This window comes from Strix aluco, chromosome 3, assembly GCF_031877795.1.
Source record: "Strix aluco isolate bStrAlu1 chromosome 3, bStrAlu1.hap1, whole genome shotgun sequence".
NCBI lineage: Eukaryota > Metazoa > Chordata > Aves > Strigiformes > Strigidae > Strix > Strix aluco.
Window position 1 is genome coordinate 60181044 of NC_133933.1, and position 15966 is coordinate 60197009.

Below are 15966 nucleotides of genomic sequence, written 5' to 3' on the forward strand. Positions count from 1 at the left end.
GGGTGAGAGGGAAATGTTAGGAGAGATTGGTTAGGGACATAGAGGGGAGAGGAGAGCAGGCACAAGAGAGGCTGATGACTGAATTACAGACCATTTTCCATCTCTACAAGTCTGAGGATATGAGGTTGTGCTCTGTCATTATAAGCTGTCCCAGGGAGCTTAGGGCTCTTTGCTGAGTCCACACAGAGGCAGTAACCATTACTCAGGAGGGCATGTTTTAGTCTGGAATTAGCCATAGGACTCCAAGAACCTGGCTGCAATGTTGCACATAACCTAGCAACTTGGTGTATGGTGATTTTTCCACTGTTGAATGCTGAACGTTATATAGGAGAGTAGAAATGGCCTCAGCAGATTGTCTGAGTCTTCATTTCAGTAAGATCTCAGAAATAAATGTTGGTTGTTCTTCTCTGATCTGTTGCAGGAGATACAGAGTTTGCTCACTAACTGGAAAGGGCCAGACCTCACGAGTTACGGGGAGCTGGTGTTAGAAGGGACATTTCGCATTCAGCGAGCCAAAAATGAGCGCACCCTGTTCCTCTTTGACAAGCTGCTGCTAATTACAAAAAAGAGAGATGAAATGTTTGCATACAAAGCTCACATACTGGTATGTCAGAGAGCAGGTGGTAATGTGCTTTCTCTGGGTCTCCCCAAAACTCCTCTGTGATTCACATTGTTGCCTCTCTTTGTTACAGTGTGGGAACCTGATGCTTGTTGAAGTAATACCAAAGGAACCACTTAGCTTTAGCGTCTTCCACTACAAAAATCCCAAGATGCAACATACTGTCCAGGTATCACAGAATTCCCACTGGGTAACCTGACTGATGACCATATGCTATTCCTGACCCTGCATAGCATAGTAATACCTTTTCTCATGGTGCTACAATTTTTTTATCAGGCAAAGTCGCAGCAAGACAAGCGCCTTTGGATTCTTCACTTGAAGAGGTTAATTCTAGAAAATCATCCTGCTAAAATTCCTGCCAAGGTAAAAATTATAAAAAAACCCCACAAAACACCTCCTTGTACTAACTTAAAGCAATCTTGTTCACTGCGAGATGCATAGCAATTTACAGAAAGTTTGGACTCCAGGAGGTTAATTAACATGTTGTTTACTTATGTCTTTAAAAGTTCCTCAAAATAAATGGGAAAACTCCACTATAAGCATCTACAGGGCTTGGTACAGGAGTGGAAGAATTTAACTGGGTTAGCAGCATTGCTGTCTGTATTAGCATTTGCCCACTAAGATATGAGTAACCAGGGATGCATTGTCAGAAAGCTTGACTGTAAGAGCATACCCTAGCTTGCCTGTCCTCACAGTACTGAGGTGCCCTAATTGCAGCATGTGTAGACGTTACCAAGCTAATTTTAATGTCTTGGCTAAATATCACAGCAGTGAAGCCACTGGCAGCACACACTTCACTTTACAAATACACACACCCATCCCGAACCATGCATCCTTAGCTGGGATATCTAGGCCCTTTTTGGTGAGATAGCTAGCAAGCTTTATGCCAGAGAAAATGAGGCGCTGATACCATATTCATAGTTGTAATGTCTTGGAGTAGGAAAACCTGGTCCTTTTATTTATGAAATCCTGTATTAGAGCTCCAGGTGATGTTTCCCAGTGTAACATGTTTCACCTCTCAAAGGGTGTTAACCCTGGTTAACTCTTCCCATGACACAGCAGCCACTTACTCATGTGGAAGCAGGATTATTTTTTTTTCCACTGAGTTTACTGCCTTTTTTTTTTTTTCAGTATTAGTTTCACTGATCAGTTTTCCTGACTCTTTTTTTTCAGAGTTTTATACTGTAATGGCTAAAAATTGTTACCTGTGACTAATGTACATGGTGCTGTACTCTCATTTTCAACAGTTGAACAAAAAGAATTATGGGAGAAAAAAAAGCCCTAGCCCTATTACTAATTCTCCTCTTTTTGTTGACTGAGTTTATTGAAGGTATAATGTTTATGCTAGTATCCATGCTTACAATGTAAATACTCATTGCAGTTTATTAGGTTGTAAAAAAAATACTACAACATGATCTCAGCTTTTGTATCAAGATTTTTTTCTTACTTCTTAATGGACTTTTTTATCTGTGGAAAAAAATGTGTAACCAAAAATATAATGCCATTTTCTGCTCAGAGAAATAATTTCACTTGAGAAAGAAAAGTCTAGCCAAATAAATCTCTGAGGTTGTCTGCCTTTTTTTTTTTTTTCCTTTTCTTTTTTTAGTTGCTTTTCTCTGCCCAGTTTTTGGAGGATTTAATAGTAGTCCACATATGACGCCTGGTGGAAAATTACCGAACTGCACCTGTAGAAGGGCAAGCAGGTTACATAGGATGTCTTTGTTCTAGTTTATTTTCTTACTTATTAGCCAATATGCTTGATAAAACATCCAGATTATTTTTCCTATTAAGAAAAAATGTGACAAATGAGATTCTTTTTATCCTGGTTCAATCTTATTCAAACCAAATTATGATTTATTTTTTTTTTTTGATAGCTGTTCCTCAAGGAAACTCTTACAGGAAACAGGGTTGATGGTGTTTTCTGTGCCAACAATTTCAGAATTGAAAAATAGTAAAGGAGTTAAACTATTTGATTTTTAGGGAGGAAATGTTCTGTGAATCACAAAAAAACCCATGATCCCCAGGTACTAGAGCCAGTTTTGTGCCGATCTCAGCAGAATATGGAGATGCATATCCACAGCTCTAAGTTCTGGGACTTGCAGAGAGATCTCTGGAGGTTTGAGCGTCTATGGAGGAGACCCAGCACGTGCAGCATGATCTCAGCACAGCCCCTATCTTTAAAGTCAAAGTACTTTTTGTGGTTGGATGTGCCATCACTTATCCTCCAGAAATTCCTCGCACCAGTGGGTGCTCTGGGCACATGCTCCTCCCCCTGCACTGCCAGAAGGGAGGTGGGCATGCAAGGCAGAGCTGCTGGGTGCAGTGAGCAACAGGTTTTTTTGTGAAACCCTGAAGATAAACTCTGGTAAGCTCCTGCCAGCAAAATTCTTCTTCGCATATGTAATATGTCCAACACACAGAGAAAGACAGAAAATAATGCTGCTAACCATATTTGTTAGTTCAAAAATTAAACTTGCTGTTGTTTACATATAAACTCACTACTGTCTGTAATATGCAATGTAATTTGTCCTTCTGCTTACAGTTTAACTTTTCCATTTGTTACTTTTTCAGGCCAAGCAGGCAATTCTAGAAATGGATGCCATACGTAAGTTGGTTCTTTTTCACTTCTGTTTTTAAAAAAATGAATAAACCATCTTCAGAAGTTTGGCTTTAACTGTTGGTTTCATCTGAGATGGAAGAAGGCCAGGCTTATGTTCCTTGAATTATGACCTTTCTGGAAAACCCAAAATTGGTTGCAGATTCCATGGAGCTCTGTAGGCATTGGGCTGACTGATCTGCAACCAACAAGTTATGTCTCTTGATGAGCAAGGAAGAGGCAGATAAGACCTTCTGTAAAGCCTGGCCATGCTCTTCTGCTTACTCCATGCTGACTAAATGTATGACCCTTCCTGTGTTGTAGCATAAACTCTTTCTGGCTAGTACCCACTGAAGGGCTAGCAATGAGCAAACGCAGCTTGAAGAAGTATGTAGCAGCGTTATGACTTCGTGCTGGCAAACCTGCAGCTGGAGGACAGTGAGGCTTGTGCTTATGTCTGAAGAGTTTACCTGTGTGCATCCCAGGAGCCAGCATTAGAAGGCACATGTGATGCTGCTGTCTGCACTCTGAGTATAGTCCCATCTGCACGGTCCCTGCTGTTGCATGTTCTGCTTGCTGCCTTTGTTGGTGCAAACTGCGTTAACTCTTCATGTTGCCAGAGATCCCTTGCAGTGTAGGGAAATGAGAACAATAGTCCTATGTTACAAATGCTGAGGAAGTCTTGGAGTAAAGCGGGCATGTTATTTATTGACGTCGTTGTTGTAGAGAATTGGTCAGGAAGGCTCTGACTGAGAAACTGGCAAACGTGGTGATGGTGGGTAAATGCTGCTGGGTTAGCCATCTGGAGCAAGGCACAACTAAAGTGTTTCCGTGGCTGGGTGGTTAACAGCTACGCTACAGCAGCGTATCTTGCTTGTGTTGTCTCAGGCTCTGATGAAGTGTCACTATATCAGTCATCGAGGGATGATGGCACTGCCTCCAAAGAGAGCTGCCAAGGCGTGTGAAGCGACACCCTTGTCACTGTCTTATTCCTTGTGCCTCTGCTTGTTCCACAGATCACCCAGGCTTCCACTATAGCCCTGAGGGAGAAATTAAATCATCCTACCAGCCTAAAGAAGGCACTGCTCCTCACAGAGTGAGAAGGAAATCAGGTGAATAAACTCTTACAACCAAGATGACAAAAGGAAAAACAAGCAGGGTTGTTCAGGGTTGAGTGAGGCTGGGCATGTGGAATTGGTCTTTAACCTGCACTCCATGCAGTTTTAACATGGCTCAGCATCTCTCAGATATGGGTGGATCATCTTACTAACCATTTGTTGTTTGTGTGATTTATTTTTTTTTATCCGCTGTTTCATTTAACTTCATGGATATGCATTTCTAATGGTGGATGCATAAAGAACAGTTGGTACTTTCTAATGGATAAAAGAATGCATATGCAGGAAAGCCAGTCTGACATATTTCCCTCCCCTCCCTGAAATAATTTCTGTCTCGGAAGTGGTTACATCCTGATTACGATAGGCTTGTTATTTCAAACATGATTACTATCTTTACTTAGTGTAATGTCTGCCTTATGGCTAATAGAGATTTGAGAGGTGGTTATGCTGACTTCGGGGTTTTTTTTCCTCCTAGCTCAAACATACATCCATAATTACTGTTAGTTTCCTCTTGAAGCCGTTACCAATGTCTGTGTAGTCGGGTGATTCATGTTGCAGTCACTGCGTTTCCCTCTTCAGCTACTTAAAGACCTTTCCAATTTGGAGTATGTAACATTGTGTATGGGGAATGACTTAAACAAGGTTCACGAGAGTATAGATGTAGTGATTTATCATATAGCAGCACTTGTGTCTGAAAAACAATCAAGTTTTAATTACTTTTCAGGCATCTTCCTTTGCTTCTGAGGTGAAGGATTGCATTGGTGCTGCTTTGCCTGTAAAAGGAATAATACAAAATACTTATCAAATGGCCTCCTATTTAATGTTCAGCTACTTACACTTTTAAGGCCCTGCTAAGCTGTTGGTACCTCATACATACTCCTAATAGAAAACCTCCAGCAACTTAGAGCAATAACAGAGCTGACCAAGGCTTTTGAAAGCAGGAATCTTAAGATGGGATAAAATTTTACATGTGGCTTATTGTATGGAGGGCAGCTGCTATTGCATTAAGAAACATGTACATTCTTTGGTAACAACTGTAGGTTTGACACTTCAACAAATACTTTTATGTGAGGAAATTGGGTGATTAAGAAATTAAAATCTGGCTTCCCTGCGTGGGCTCAGAAGCTTAAATTTTAGTGTCCGTGTTATAAAAAGTTGGCCAGGATGCCCCTATTTTTCTTTGGGATGCTGGAGTGCTCAAACATGTTGTTGTCTTTTTCAGAACCCTCGTCTAGAGTCCATAAAGTTTTGAAGTCAAATGGTAAGTTACTCTGTCTACTGTTTATTGACCCAGTGCTTCTGTACTTTGTAGAACAAGTAAAGATGGATCTGTTTATCCTATAACTTTCCCTAAATGCATTGGTGGGTGGGGAAGACAGGGAGGGAAGAGAAGGAAGTGTGCAAAGAAAACAAAACATAGGTGTTTAAATCTAATGTCTGCTTTTCCACACTTGGGTTCTGGTCCTGTAAACATCCTAGCAGCTGGCAACTGAACACAGTGTCTTGGCCATTGTGAGTAGTTGCTCATATCACATCAGTGTTACAAAATCAGGACCTCAAGTGGAAATGTGGTAAAGCTCATGCTGTCTCTGTTATATCAGAGACCCTAGAGTCTGCTCAATTGCTGCTGCATTTCCCTTTTGGGAATTCACAACTGGGATATTAGTGTAGCATTAAGATGGGTATAGACTGACACTGGTTTGATTATTCACTTATGATGAGGTATATATTTCTGTTTTCAGATATAAGTCCAGATATGCAGAAGGTAAGCCATTTCTTATATTTCTTGGTTTACTGCATTCGGAATACTTAAAGCACAGTATTTACTGTAGAATCTGCATCTTCTTGGTTGTGTTGATTTTAAGAATGGAAACAAAACCATAAATGTTGTTTAGCATCTCCAATAAGGTTACTGGCATGAAAGCAATAGAAATACAGCCAACTATTTCAGAAATCTCTAATAAAGAAAAAATGACTGATGCATACGTTGTTGTACTTTACAGTACAATCAATTACTAATGCTGTTGGGTACTTATTACCACTATAATCATGGAATCGCTGTGTATAAAGATAGTCTTTATTCTTTGGAGCATATTGTCTTTGCATTCCTTAACTAAGACTGGAAAATTTCAGCTTATACTGATATATGTATCATAAATATAAATCATGGTATAAGACCAAACAGAGCAGATGCAGCTTAAGGAGATGGAAAGGAACATTTCTAATTTTTACATTTTCTGTAAGAATTTGTAATGAAGTTCCCAGTGTAGTTTGAATGTCTCATGTTGAATTTCAGGTCCTGGGGATGGAAGTTAAAGTGGGTGTGTGTGAAAGATTTACAAACAGGCTACATTAGATATGACTTCACTGGGATGCCATAACACTGGAGCCCATGATTGGGGTGGGGGTTTTTGCATATATTTTTTCCATGTCTAAATATTCGATGGAAAAATACTGGTTGTTTTACTTATTTCTTTATAAAGTTCAGTGCATTGCATTTCAGTGCTGAATGTGGCTTAAACATTGCCTATAAGTCTGATGTAGAACAGTGTCTTACTAAAATATGTAATCTCTATAAACTTCTAATCAAAGTTTTGTCGTGTTTTTTAAGCGGATCAGTATTGAAGGAGCCCTATTATCTCAAGCTACCAAACTAGGATCAAATGAAGCCCTGCTAAATTCTAGGAAGAAGGTTCCATTGGAATCCAGTGGGCTGGAGAGCCAATTTCAAGAGTCTATTGAGCCAGCCTACAGCAGCGATCAGGATGAAAATCTTCAGACTTCTGCTACAGAACAGATTGATGCTGATGATGAAGAAGAGTCTGAACAGGTGGGGAAAAATAAAATCCTTTTTTCCTGTGGAGGATGGAAGAGGGATTAAAATTATCTGTAAAACAGCAAGGAGGCAGGAACGTGTTAAAGGTGTTTACAAATTTCTCTCCTTAGAAATATTTTTATTTAGACCTCACATGACACTCTCTTGCATTTTACAGAGAAGATGTAAAATTAGCCCCTATACAGAGGAAGAAATCCCCACTGCTTGAAAGAGACTTTACTTCGTCCTTTGCAGTCCTCAAGCCTAGTTCTGACAGAAAGCTTTTATCTGTTGTGCATAACTGACCTTTCCTTTCTTCTCCAGCTGATGCCATAAAAGGAACCTTTTTAGGCCACATGTGGAAGCAGTGCCTTCAGGTCTCCAAAGCAAGGACTTGAATATTAAGTTAAGACTGTAGTGCTACCATGTGTGGAGTGATGTTTCTTGACCTGTGAGCTGCTGGCAGTAGCTAGGAACATGTGAACTTTAATATGAGAAGTTTTGAGTCAGATTTTTGAAAATTACAACCTTTATATGTTACTACTGCACAGTTTTCCCGACTCTGCATGATGTTTACACGCATATGTAGTACTTCTGAAAGACTTAAACCCCAGCTTTGAAATGTGGCTGTATTAAAGAATCTAGATTTTTCAGTTTGTTTGGTTTAGTTGATACTGAGGTCCTATCCTTGTGTGGTCCATTTATTTTGTGAATTATCCTAAACGCATTATTGAAATTCTTTTTGAAGCTTACTGTGCATTTCCTTTTCGAAATTACACTATTTGCACTGTAAATCTTTGATAGAACAAAAGAATGAGTAAGTGTGCAAAATAATACCGCTATAGAAACGTATAATAGTAGCTTAGTGTTTAATCCTAGGTGTGGCAACAGTACCTTCTCAGATTCCCCCCGTTCCCACCATGCGTGCCCTTCAGTCTGAGTTAATTTGGACACTGCCCAACACGTAACATTCTGGCCTTCTGTTTGTTGGGTTGGGTTTTTTTTTTCTGGGAAATGGGATGACAGTATATTTTTTTAGTTTAGACTTCTTTCTGGTTTTCAAGACTGCAAGTGATAGTGAGACTATCCCCTCCCCTTTTTAAAACTGAAAAAAGACTGAAAATTTAATTTTTGTGTGACCACCTTCTGTTATAGCTTTGGCTGGGAGATTAAGCCCTTTCCCTTGTCCAATTTCTGTGTATTCTTTTACATCTTTATTTTTATACACAGATTCCGATTTCAGCCCCTTTTGACAAGCTGTATGGATTGATATAAATTTAATTGGTTATTGTAAAGAAAGTTTTCTAGGCTCCGGATCATTCTCATGGCAGTGCTCTGACTAATCATGAGCATTTTGTCCTCCCAGCGAGGATACCTGGCCTGTTCTAGCTGCTAGTAATTCTTCTGAACAAGACTGTACAAAGAACTGTAGATTTTATTACCCTTCCCTTGCTCTTTTCTTTTAAATCACAGGGAGTGCAGCAAAACTCACTGCAGAAATCAAAAGGGGGAAGAAAAAGACTTAATAGTCAAGCTGCTGAAAATGTTGAAAAACGGAGAAGTGTTAATCTCAACAAGTGTGAAACACTGGTATATCTTTTTATTTTTACTTCTATTTTGCTATGCATCATAGATATGTCAAAGAAATCCGTATTTTTCCTAGGTAGACAGATAAGTCATCTTCTGTTTATGTCATGTGTTAATATTAATATCACTGAAATATTCATCTGTATGATGAAGGATGATTCTTTTTGAACAGGTTATAAAAACAACTGACCAAACCAATCGGCATTAACTTAAGCCAAAAGGAATTATCTTTCCCTCTCTTTCCCAACCTCTGGCCAGGAACATCTACAGCATCCTTTACATTAGCTTTAGGTGGCATGTGGCCTTGCTGTAAATTAGATCTGCTATCGGAGCTGGATGAAAATTTACTCCAAAAAGAAAATGAAATTTTTGGTGGCATGTGCTAGAGAGCATAACATACTTTTCTGCTGGAGTTATAGGCAAGGGGAAAGGGAGGAGAACAAAACTTTTGGCACAAACCCAGAGTCAGATCAGCTTAATCCAACTGTGAAACTGCAGAGTTAGCATGAAAGCTTTAATCTAACTCCTGCCAAACAAATTTGCCTTTAATTACTCATGCATTAACATAAGCCAATGTCTTGTATTTGAAGTAAGATGTTATTAAACGCCAGGAGCGAACACAGAGCTATGGTAAGGATTAGGAGGCAAAGCCGTCTGTCATTGCCACCTTGGCTCCCTAGCAAGAAGCCTGCTTGCCCTGCCCATGTCCACCTGACTCCGTGCTGTGGGACACGCTGGTGCTATGGCAGTTCTGTGAATGGAGGGAATTGCTGTACTATTGCAGGGGATAGGCTAATGTTACCTGCATGTTTCAAATCTCCACAGAGCTCCAAGGACCCTTCAGATGAAGAGTCAACCCAGTTGAATACCGATCTCCCATTTTCAAGCGCAGCTGGACAGCCACTGTCTCCTAGACCATTCAGCACACCCCAGAGCAACTCACTAATCATGAATATCCTGGGGGGAGGTACATCTCTCAGAAACATCTGGACTGACCATCAGATCAGGCAGGCATTGTTTCCCAGCCGGCGCCCACCTTATGAGAATGAAGATGACGAAGATGATTATCAGATGTTTGTACCATCAGTGTCTACATCCAACGCTAGTTCAGCTGTGGGTGGAGAAAGGAGGGGTTCTTCTGGGCGTCCATGCAGCTGGCATTTGGGGGTAGTGCATCAAAATGAGACTTCCAGCCCCACTCGTCACAAAATTGTTAGGCGGGCCAGTAGTGCTGGTGAAAGTAACACATGTCCAGCCAGCGCAAGGTATAAAATAGGGGAGCGAGGTTCTCGAAGGGAAGTGAAGAGAGAAGAGGTGAGTGATATGAATGCATATCTCGAATCTTCAGAGGAGCTGACCATCGATGATATTGAACATGTTTATGATAATATAAGCTATGAAGACTTAAAGCTGATGGGTCTGACAAGAAGGGAGGAGACAGACCGTGGTCCCCAGAGATCTGCTAGAGACTCTCTCTACGAGGCTGATAACAAAAGCGTCTTAGATTCACCCTCCAAAAAGAGGACAGCAAATCAAAATAGGACCTCCATTCGTGCAAGTAGGGATGAGATGCTACTCAGTAGAGAAGCACCTACTTCGAGTTTGGATGAGCTCAGGATCATTGAAGACAACATCTATGACACTATAGTGCTTCCAGAAACACCACTATTGAATTTTAAATGTGACCGCTTAAAATGCTCTAAAAGGAGGAGTTTTCTGGGCCTAGAAAAAGACTTTGCATGTTGTGACAATCTACGGCAGTTTGTTTCTGAAGAGAGTCTCCAGTTTAGCGAAGATGAAAGTCCTTACCATCGCGTTCCTGTCGACAATGACTATTTGAGCTTAGTAGATAGCTCCTCCAACTCGGATTCGCTGTCCCATAAGTCTGCAGCAGATAAACTCTCGGAGGAAGTAGACGAGATTTGGAATGACCTGGAGAACTACATCAAGAAGAATGAGGAAAAGACAAGAGACCGTCTTCTTGCAGCCTTTCCTGTTTGTAAAGATGATATGCAGGAAAGGCTTCATGCTGGTAGTACACCTGAACTGAGTAAAGATGTAGAGTACTCGCTGTCTACTCTGTCTCTGCCAGAAACTCCTATTTTCCCTAAAACTGTGAAGCCCAGGGCTGCCACCATAAGTGAGGCTAATCTCAGGCTTGAAGACACTACACCATGCAAGGAGAACTCTTTTGTGAGTCTGAACAGGTCTTCCTTCTCCAGTGAGATGCCTTTTGTAGATAGCCCATACGAATCTGCCAATAGTGTTCTGTCCAGTGCACATGCAGAGGGCATGGAAAATGACTTGGCTGTTGTGGATAAAACAAAGAACAGAGTTTTTATGATGGCAAGGCAGTACAGTCAAAAAATTAAGAAGGCTAACCAGCTTTTGAAAGTTAAAAGTCCAGAGCAGGAACAGCCAGCTAGCAGACAACAGAAACTGAAACACAAAGATCTCGCTGCTATTCTGGAGGAGAAGAAACAAGGAGGTCCTGCTATTGGTATGTTTAAAATATTTCTATACCGATATATTTCTTTAGTAATTTTTAGTGAAATTTGTGTACTGAAATGGAAGATTATTAATTTTCTATACCTTGTTAGTTGAGTATTTTAGTTTCTGTGTTACTACTGAAATGAGTTCTTGGTGACTACTTCTAACATGAATAGTGCTTTAGATCTCCGTTCTTGTCGTTACTTGATAAAATGGGAAGAAATAGTGGGTAGTCGCAGGAAAGATCGATTCAGCTGGGGCTGGAAACAGAAATCATGCCTGAAGCTCTATTGGCCTCTTTACAGAAAAGCAGTTATTTCCTTTAATAGTGTGATCTTCAGAGTTTGAGTAAAAAGTTGTATTTTCAGGTACGTTCACCTCCTAACAAGTCATGTGCATTTGCTCAGGTACCATCCACATCATGCCTATAAGCATAAGGAATGGGGTCAGATAAGAAAGAGCTGGTGGTCATGCTTTATCTAATGAATGTGTAAAGACGTGGATATACAAGAGCTTTGGAACTATTTATGTCCATGGTCAAGTGAAACAAATTGGAGAAGTGGAGCCAGTGGACTCCACACATTAGAGTGTCATTCTTGCCTTGTTGTGATATTTATAAAAGTCCCTAAATATCTTATCTACCAGGCTATTTTCAAAATGTTCTTTTCCATTTTAACATGAAACAAGCAGCATATTATTGGAACTGTGTGCTACGTTGCATCCGGCGTGACTGTTCGCTGTTGCAAGATATTTTATGCTTCTTTTTCTTAAGACAATGTACTGAAATGCAATGCAGTGCACGGCTTTTCCAGCCTCTATTGTTTCCTGTTACTTTGTTGAGGCTGAAGATACTGACACAGCTGTAAACTTTTCTCTCGACCAATACAAAGCATTTTGAGATTTTTAAATTTTCACATGACACATTTGAATGGATTGATTGCCTCTGCTAAGTTATTTCTCTCTCCTTTCTAGGTGCCAGAATAGCTGAATATTCCCAGCTTTACGACCAAATCGTCTTTAGAGAAAGTTCTCCTAAGGTTCAAAAGGAATCCTGGGCCACTCCTCAGGAGCCATCATCCGGGAGGTTTTCCACACCTGTGGCTGCATCTCCTCCCCGTTCCCAGGCTGCCAGTGAATGCTCAAGAGCAGAAGATTGGCTTTTGCATTCTACGTACAGTAACGGTGAGCTGGCTGACTTTTCTCCATGGCCTGAATCCCAAGACTCAAAGTCCAAGAGCTCGTATACAGAAGCTGGGACAAAAAGCAATTCAAGGCAGTTGCCATCAGCTGGCTCGGTGCCTTCCCTTCAGATTTCTAACCGTTTGCATGTCCCAGCACAGAGGTGGAGTGCCATTATAAGCCAGCCGAACAAAGAAAATTTACACCAAGATCACATCTATAATTCCCTTGGGAGAAGAATAAGCAATGTGAAACCACAGGCATACAGCAGGTCGCAGTCATCTTCCTCAATTGTGGTCAACAGGTCTGGAGAATCAATTGTATATCCTAATGAAACGGACAAGAAAAAGCTCCATTCGAACAGGACCTTCCGATTCAACAGCCATCAAACACCGGGTATTGCTTCAGGATGTACAGGGCCTGATATGAGAAAGCAGATCACTGAAAACTGTTCAGATATGATTCTGCAGGATTCTCAGAAGGTCCTGAGAGTGAACAGGGCCTCCCCTCTGACAGCACAGATGGCCACTCAGAACTATTTTTCGAATTTCAAAGATACTGAAGAAGAAGGGGATGATGATGACTATGTTGAAATAAAATCTGAAGATGAGGGATCTGACTTGGAGACTTTTCGGAACCAAACAAGGAAATCAGATCCTAAACTGCGTAATGCAGATGCTGCTCCTTCCGAAACACTCTGCGGCAAAACTGTCTCTTGTACTCCTGCAAAGCCTGCCGGCAGCAAACATGCGCTTACCCCGTATCTGACTGCATATAATGATTCAGATAAACTGAACGACTACCTGTGGAGAGTACCATCTCCTAATCAGCAGAATATTGTCCAGTCTTTAAGGGAAAAGTTTCAGTGTCTCAGTTCAAGTAGCTTTGCTTGATGCTTTCAGTAATTTCTAGCTGTACTGCCTTATCATGACAGAGTATATACTAGGACAATCAGTACTGGCATCATGTATGTCCACAATATTACACCATCAGACATTGTATCACAGTAATATTGTAAATAGATGTGAAATGTATCTCTTTTTTAAATGGTTTAGAATTCTGGAAGTGAAAAAGGCCATGTGCGTGCTGTCTGGTGTCTCACTCCGTAGTGCAGGTGGACTTCTCATCCTGTTTAACCTTTGCATTTCTTCCCCTGTTAGGTGTGATGATACCCTTTGATTCTTACCATCGAACCAGGTGTGATGCCATTTGATTCTTAAACCATTTTATCGTGTGGAAACCTTTGTATTTGGGCTTTTGAGTTGGTGACCAGTGTTCTGTGTCCAAAATACCCACGTGATTCCTCTGATTACATATGGGAGCATTTAGCTGAGCAGCTACTCCCATGACTGCAGATTTCTGAGCAGGGTTCTGGTAATTGCATCAACATGCTACGTGTGCAATCACACATACTTTTTGCACGTTACTTTTCATCAGACAGATTCCAAGTCTGTGGGACCAATGCATGTGCTACATTACTTTAGAACAGGCTTCTTATGTTTTAAACAAAACCCAGTCCTAGTGCTCGTGAGAGATGCCAGACTGTGGTAGCTCTGTGTCTGAAGCCTCTTGTACTGACTGTAACTGCATGGCAGGCAGAGGATGGGCAGTGGCAGCTTTTTACGTGAACCTGTGGATGTGATGCAGTCCTTGCCTGGAGGATGTTTTGGGCAGTAGAAGGGGAGCTTTTCTGCTTGTGAAGATGAGTAGACCAGGTTTGGTACCTCCAGTGGTGGTGGTGTTTGTGACATGCAGGCAAAATTTGAGTACCTTGTAGCTCAGAGCCCAGCAGTTGAAAGCCGCTGTGCATGAGTTTGCAAAGTAGCTGTATTTTATACGGAGTGGCCTGCAGGGCCTGTTCAAGTCCCAAAGTCAGTAATCCCAAGAGAGAATGAGGCTTGGCCAGATGCTTGGGTGAAATACTAATCATGAGGCACATTTGGCCCATAGGGTGCTGCAGTGATACTGCCGGTTGACTGACAAGCTGCCTTCCCCGGTGAATTTATTTCCTGTAGTAGGAAGTGACCCTTCCTGGCAGAGAGAGGTAAAATATATATTTTGCAGACCAGGCAGGACTGACTCTAATCCAATTTATGTACAATAGAAGTAGCTTAAAAAATGAGAATACATTCCATTCTTTTGCAAATAATGTGTAGAATAAATGCTGCCATTTAGAACAAGAACAGGCTTTCCAATACAATGCACACTTACTCCCCTTTGTGACCTTTGTTGCACGGCTTTGGATTCTGTTACTTGAAAACATTGTACCTAAAGGAGAGCCTGAATACGTCTACACTGATCATCTTGTGTGACTTGTTCTTTTCTGGTGCTTAAATTCTTCAGATTTCATGGATAAAGCCAGTACCAAGTAAAACATATCAATAAATAAAGGAGTTTCATTGAAATACTATTTTTACTAACCACGTAACACTCCCCTCAGCTAGAGAGCACTGTACTTCCGGAACAGCCGACGATTTACTACGGTGGTTACTGTGAGGAAAACCTGAAGTTGTCAGTGTACAGCTAATTACTTGTAGACTAAGATTTAAGGACTTGAATTTGTTAGAACGGATTAAATTATTTACCGCACGTTATCTTGCATTGGCTAGAAATTGTTATTTTTGCGGGCAGGTTGGTCATGGTACTTACTAGCTCGTACCACAGGGATACTTGTTACAGTCAGCATATCCACTGTGATAGGACCCGCCTCTATCTAGTAGAATCTGAGTGAGAAATAATGTTGTACATATTTAAGACGCCGAAGTGTAGCAGAGCCTGTATTTATTTAATATAGCTTGTAAAGTATTGTAAATATGAATAGAAGTTAAATCTGTTCTTCACCCGCGCACGTCTAGATTTGTTTAAACAGCCAGGGGAACATTGCTTAACTCGCATCTCATGCATCAGTGGAGTTGGGGGGGGGGGGAACCCCCCCGTCAAACCAACAAACAGAAAAAGGGACTTCTACTAGCGTGTAACTTCTCCCAGGGACCATTTCATACTATTTTTAATAAACGTTGAGTATGCAAAAGCTTTGGAGTTCCGTTTATTGAGGTCGGGGGCGGGGAGATGGGGGGGGGAGAGGGTGGTTTCTGACGGTCGTAGGTGATGTTTGGGGGTGATTTGGGGTTTTTTGGTGGTTTTTCTTTTCTTGCAGGCAGGCGGAAGCGAAAAGGGGATGAGCACCGGGGACGGGGCGGGGAACGGGGCGAGGGGGAGGGCGGTGCGAGCACCGCCCTCCCCCTCGCCCCGTTCCCCGCCCCGTCCCCGGTGCTGCCTGCTTGCTGTCGTAGCCCACCGGAGCGATGAGGACCGCGGCGCTGCGGCGCTGCCTGGCTCCGGTGCTGCCCGCCGTGCCGCGGCCGCCGAGCCGCCGGTTGTGCGGGCGGCAGCCGGGGGGCACCGAGACGGCGGCGGCGGCGGCGCGGTAAGAGGCGCACGTGGGGAGGCGGCTGATGCAACCGGGAGGGGGGGTTGGTAGAGGGGATTTTGGGGAGAGGATGTTTCCTCGCTGGTGCGTCGGGTTGGGTTTTTGCAGTGGGGTTTTGGTGTGTGGGTGGGTGAT

At 41.9% G+C, this 15966-nt stretch overlaps 2 protein-coding genes across 6 annotated transcripts in view; both read left to right on the forward strand.

Moving 5' to 3' along the window:
* The window catches only part of PLEKHG1 (pleckstrin homology and RhoGEF domain containing G1), a 130422-nt gene extending 115034 nt beyond the window's left edge, over nt 1–15388 (forward strand). For all 5 annotated transcript variants that reach the window (XM_074818750.1, XM_074818752.1, XM_074818751.1 and 2 more), the window contains 11 exons: nt 422–604; nt 693–788; nt 896–982; nt 3191–3224; nt 4232–4327; nt 5553–5591; nt 6073–6095; nt 6942–7160; nt 8619–8735; nt 9558–11232; nt 12195–15388. In XM_074818750.1, the coding sequence (XP_074674851.1) occupies nt 422–604; nt 693–788; nt 896–982; nt 3191–3224; nt 4232–4327; nt 5553–5591; nt 6073–6095; nt 6942–7160; nt 8619–8735; nt 9558–11232; nt 12195–13294 (3669 nt within the window). In that variant the 3' untranslated portion in view covers nt 13295–15388. The remainder of the gene's footprint in view (nt 1–421; nt 605–692; nt 789–895; nt 983–3190; nt 3225–4231; nt 4328–5552; nt 5592–6072; nt 6096–6941; nt 7161–8618; nt 8736–9557; nt 11233–12194) is intronic.
* A 318-nt stretch (nt 15389–15706) lies between these two features.
* Nucleotides 15707–15966, forward strand: part of MTHFD1L (methylenetetrahydrofolate dehydrogenase (NADP+ dependent) 1 like) — a 158937-nt gene continuing 158677 nt past the window's right edge. The window contains exon 1 of the mRNA XM_074818760.1: nt 15707–15828. Coding sequence (XP_074674861.1) covers nt 15707–15828 — 122 coding nt within the window. The remainder of the gene's footprint in view (nt 15829–15966) is intronic.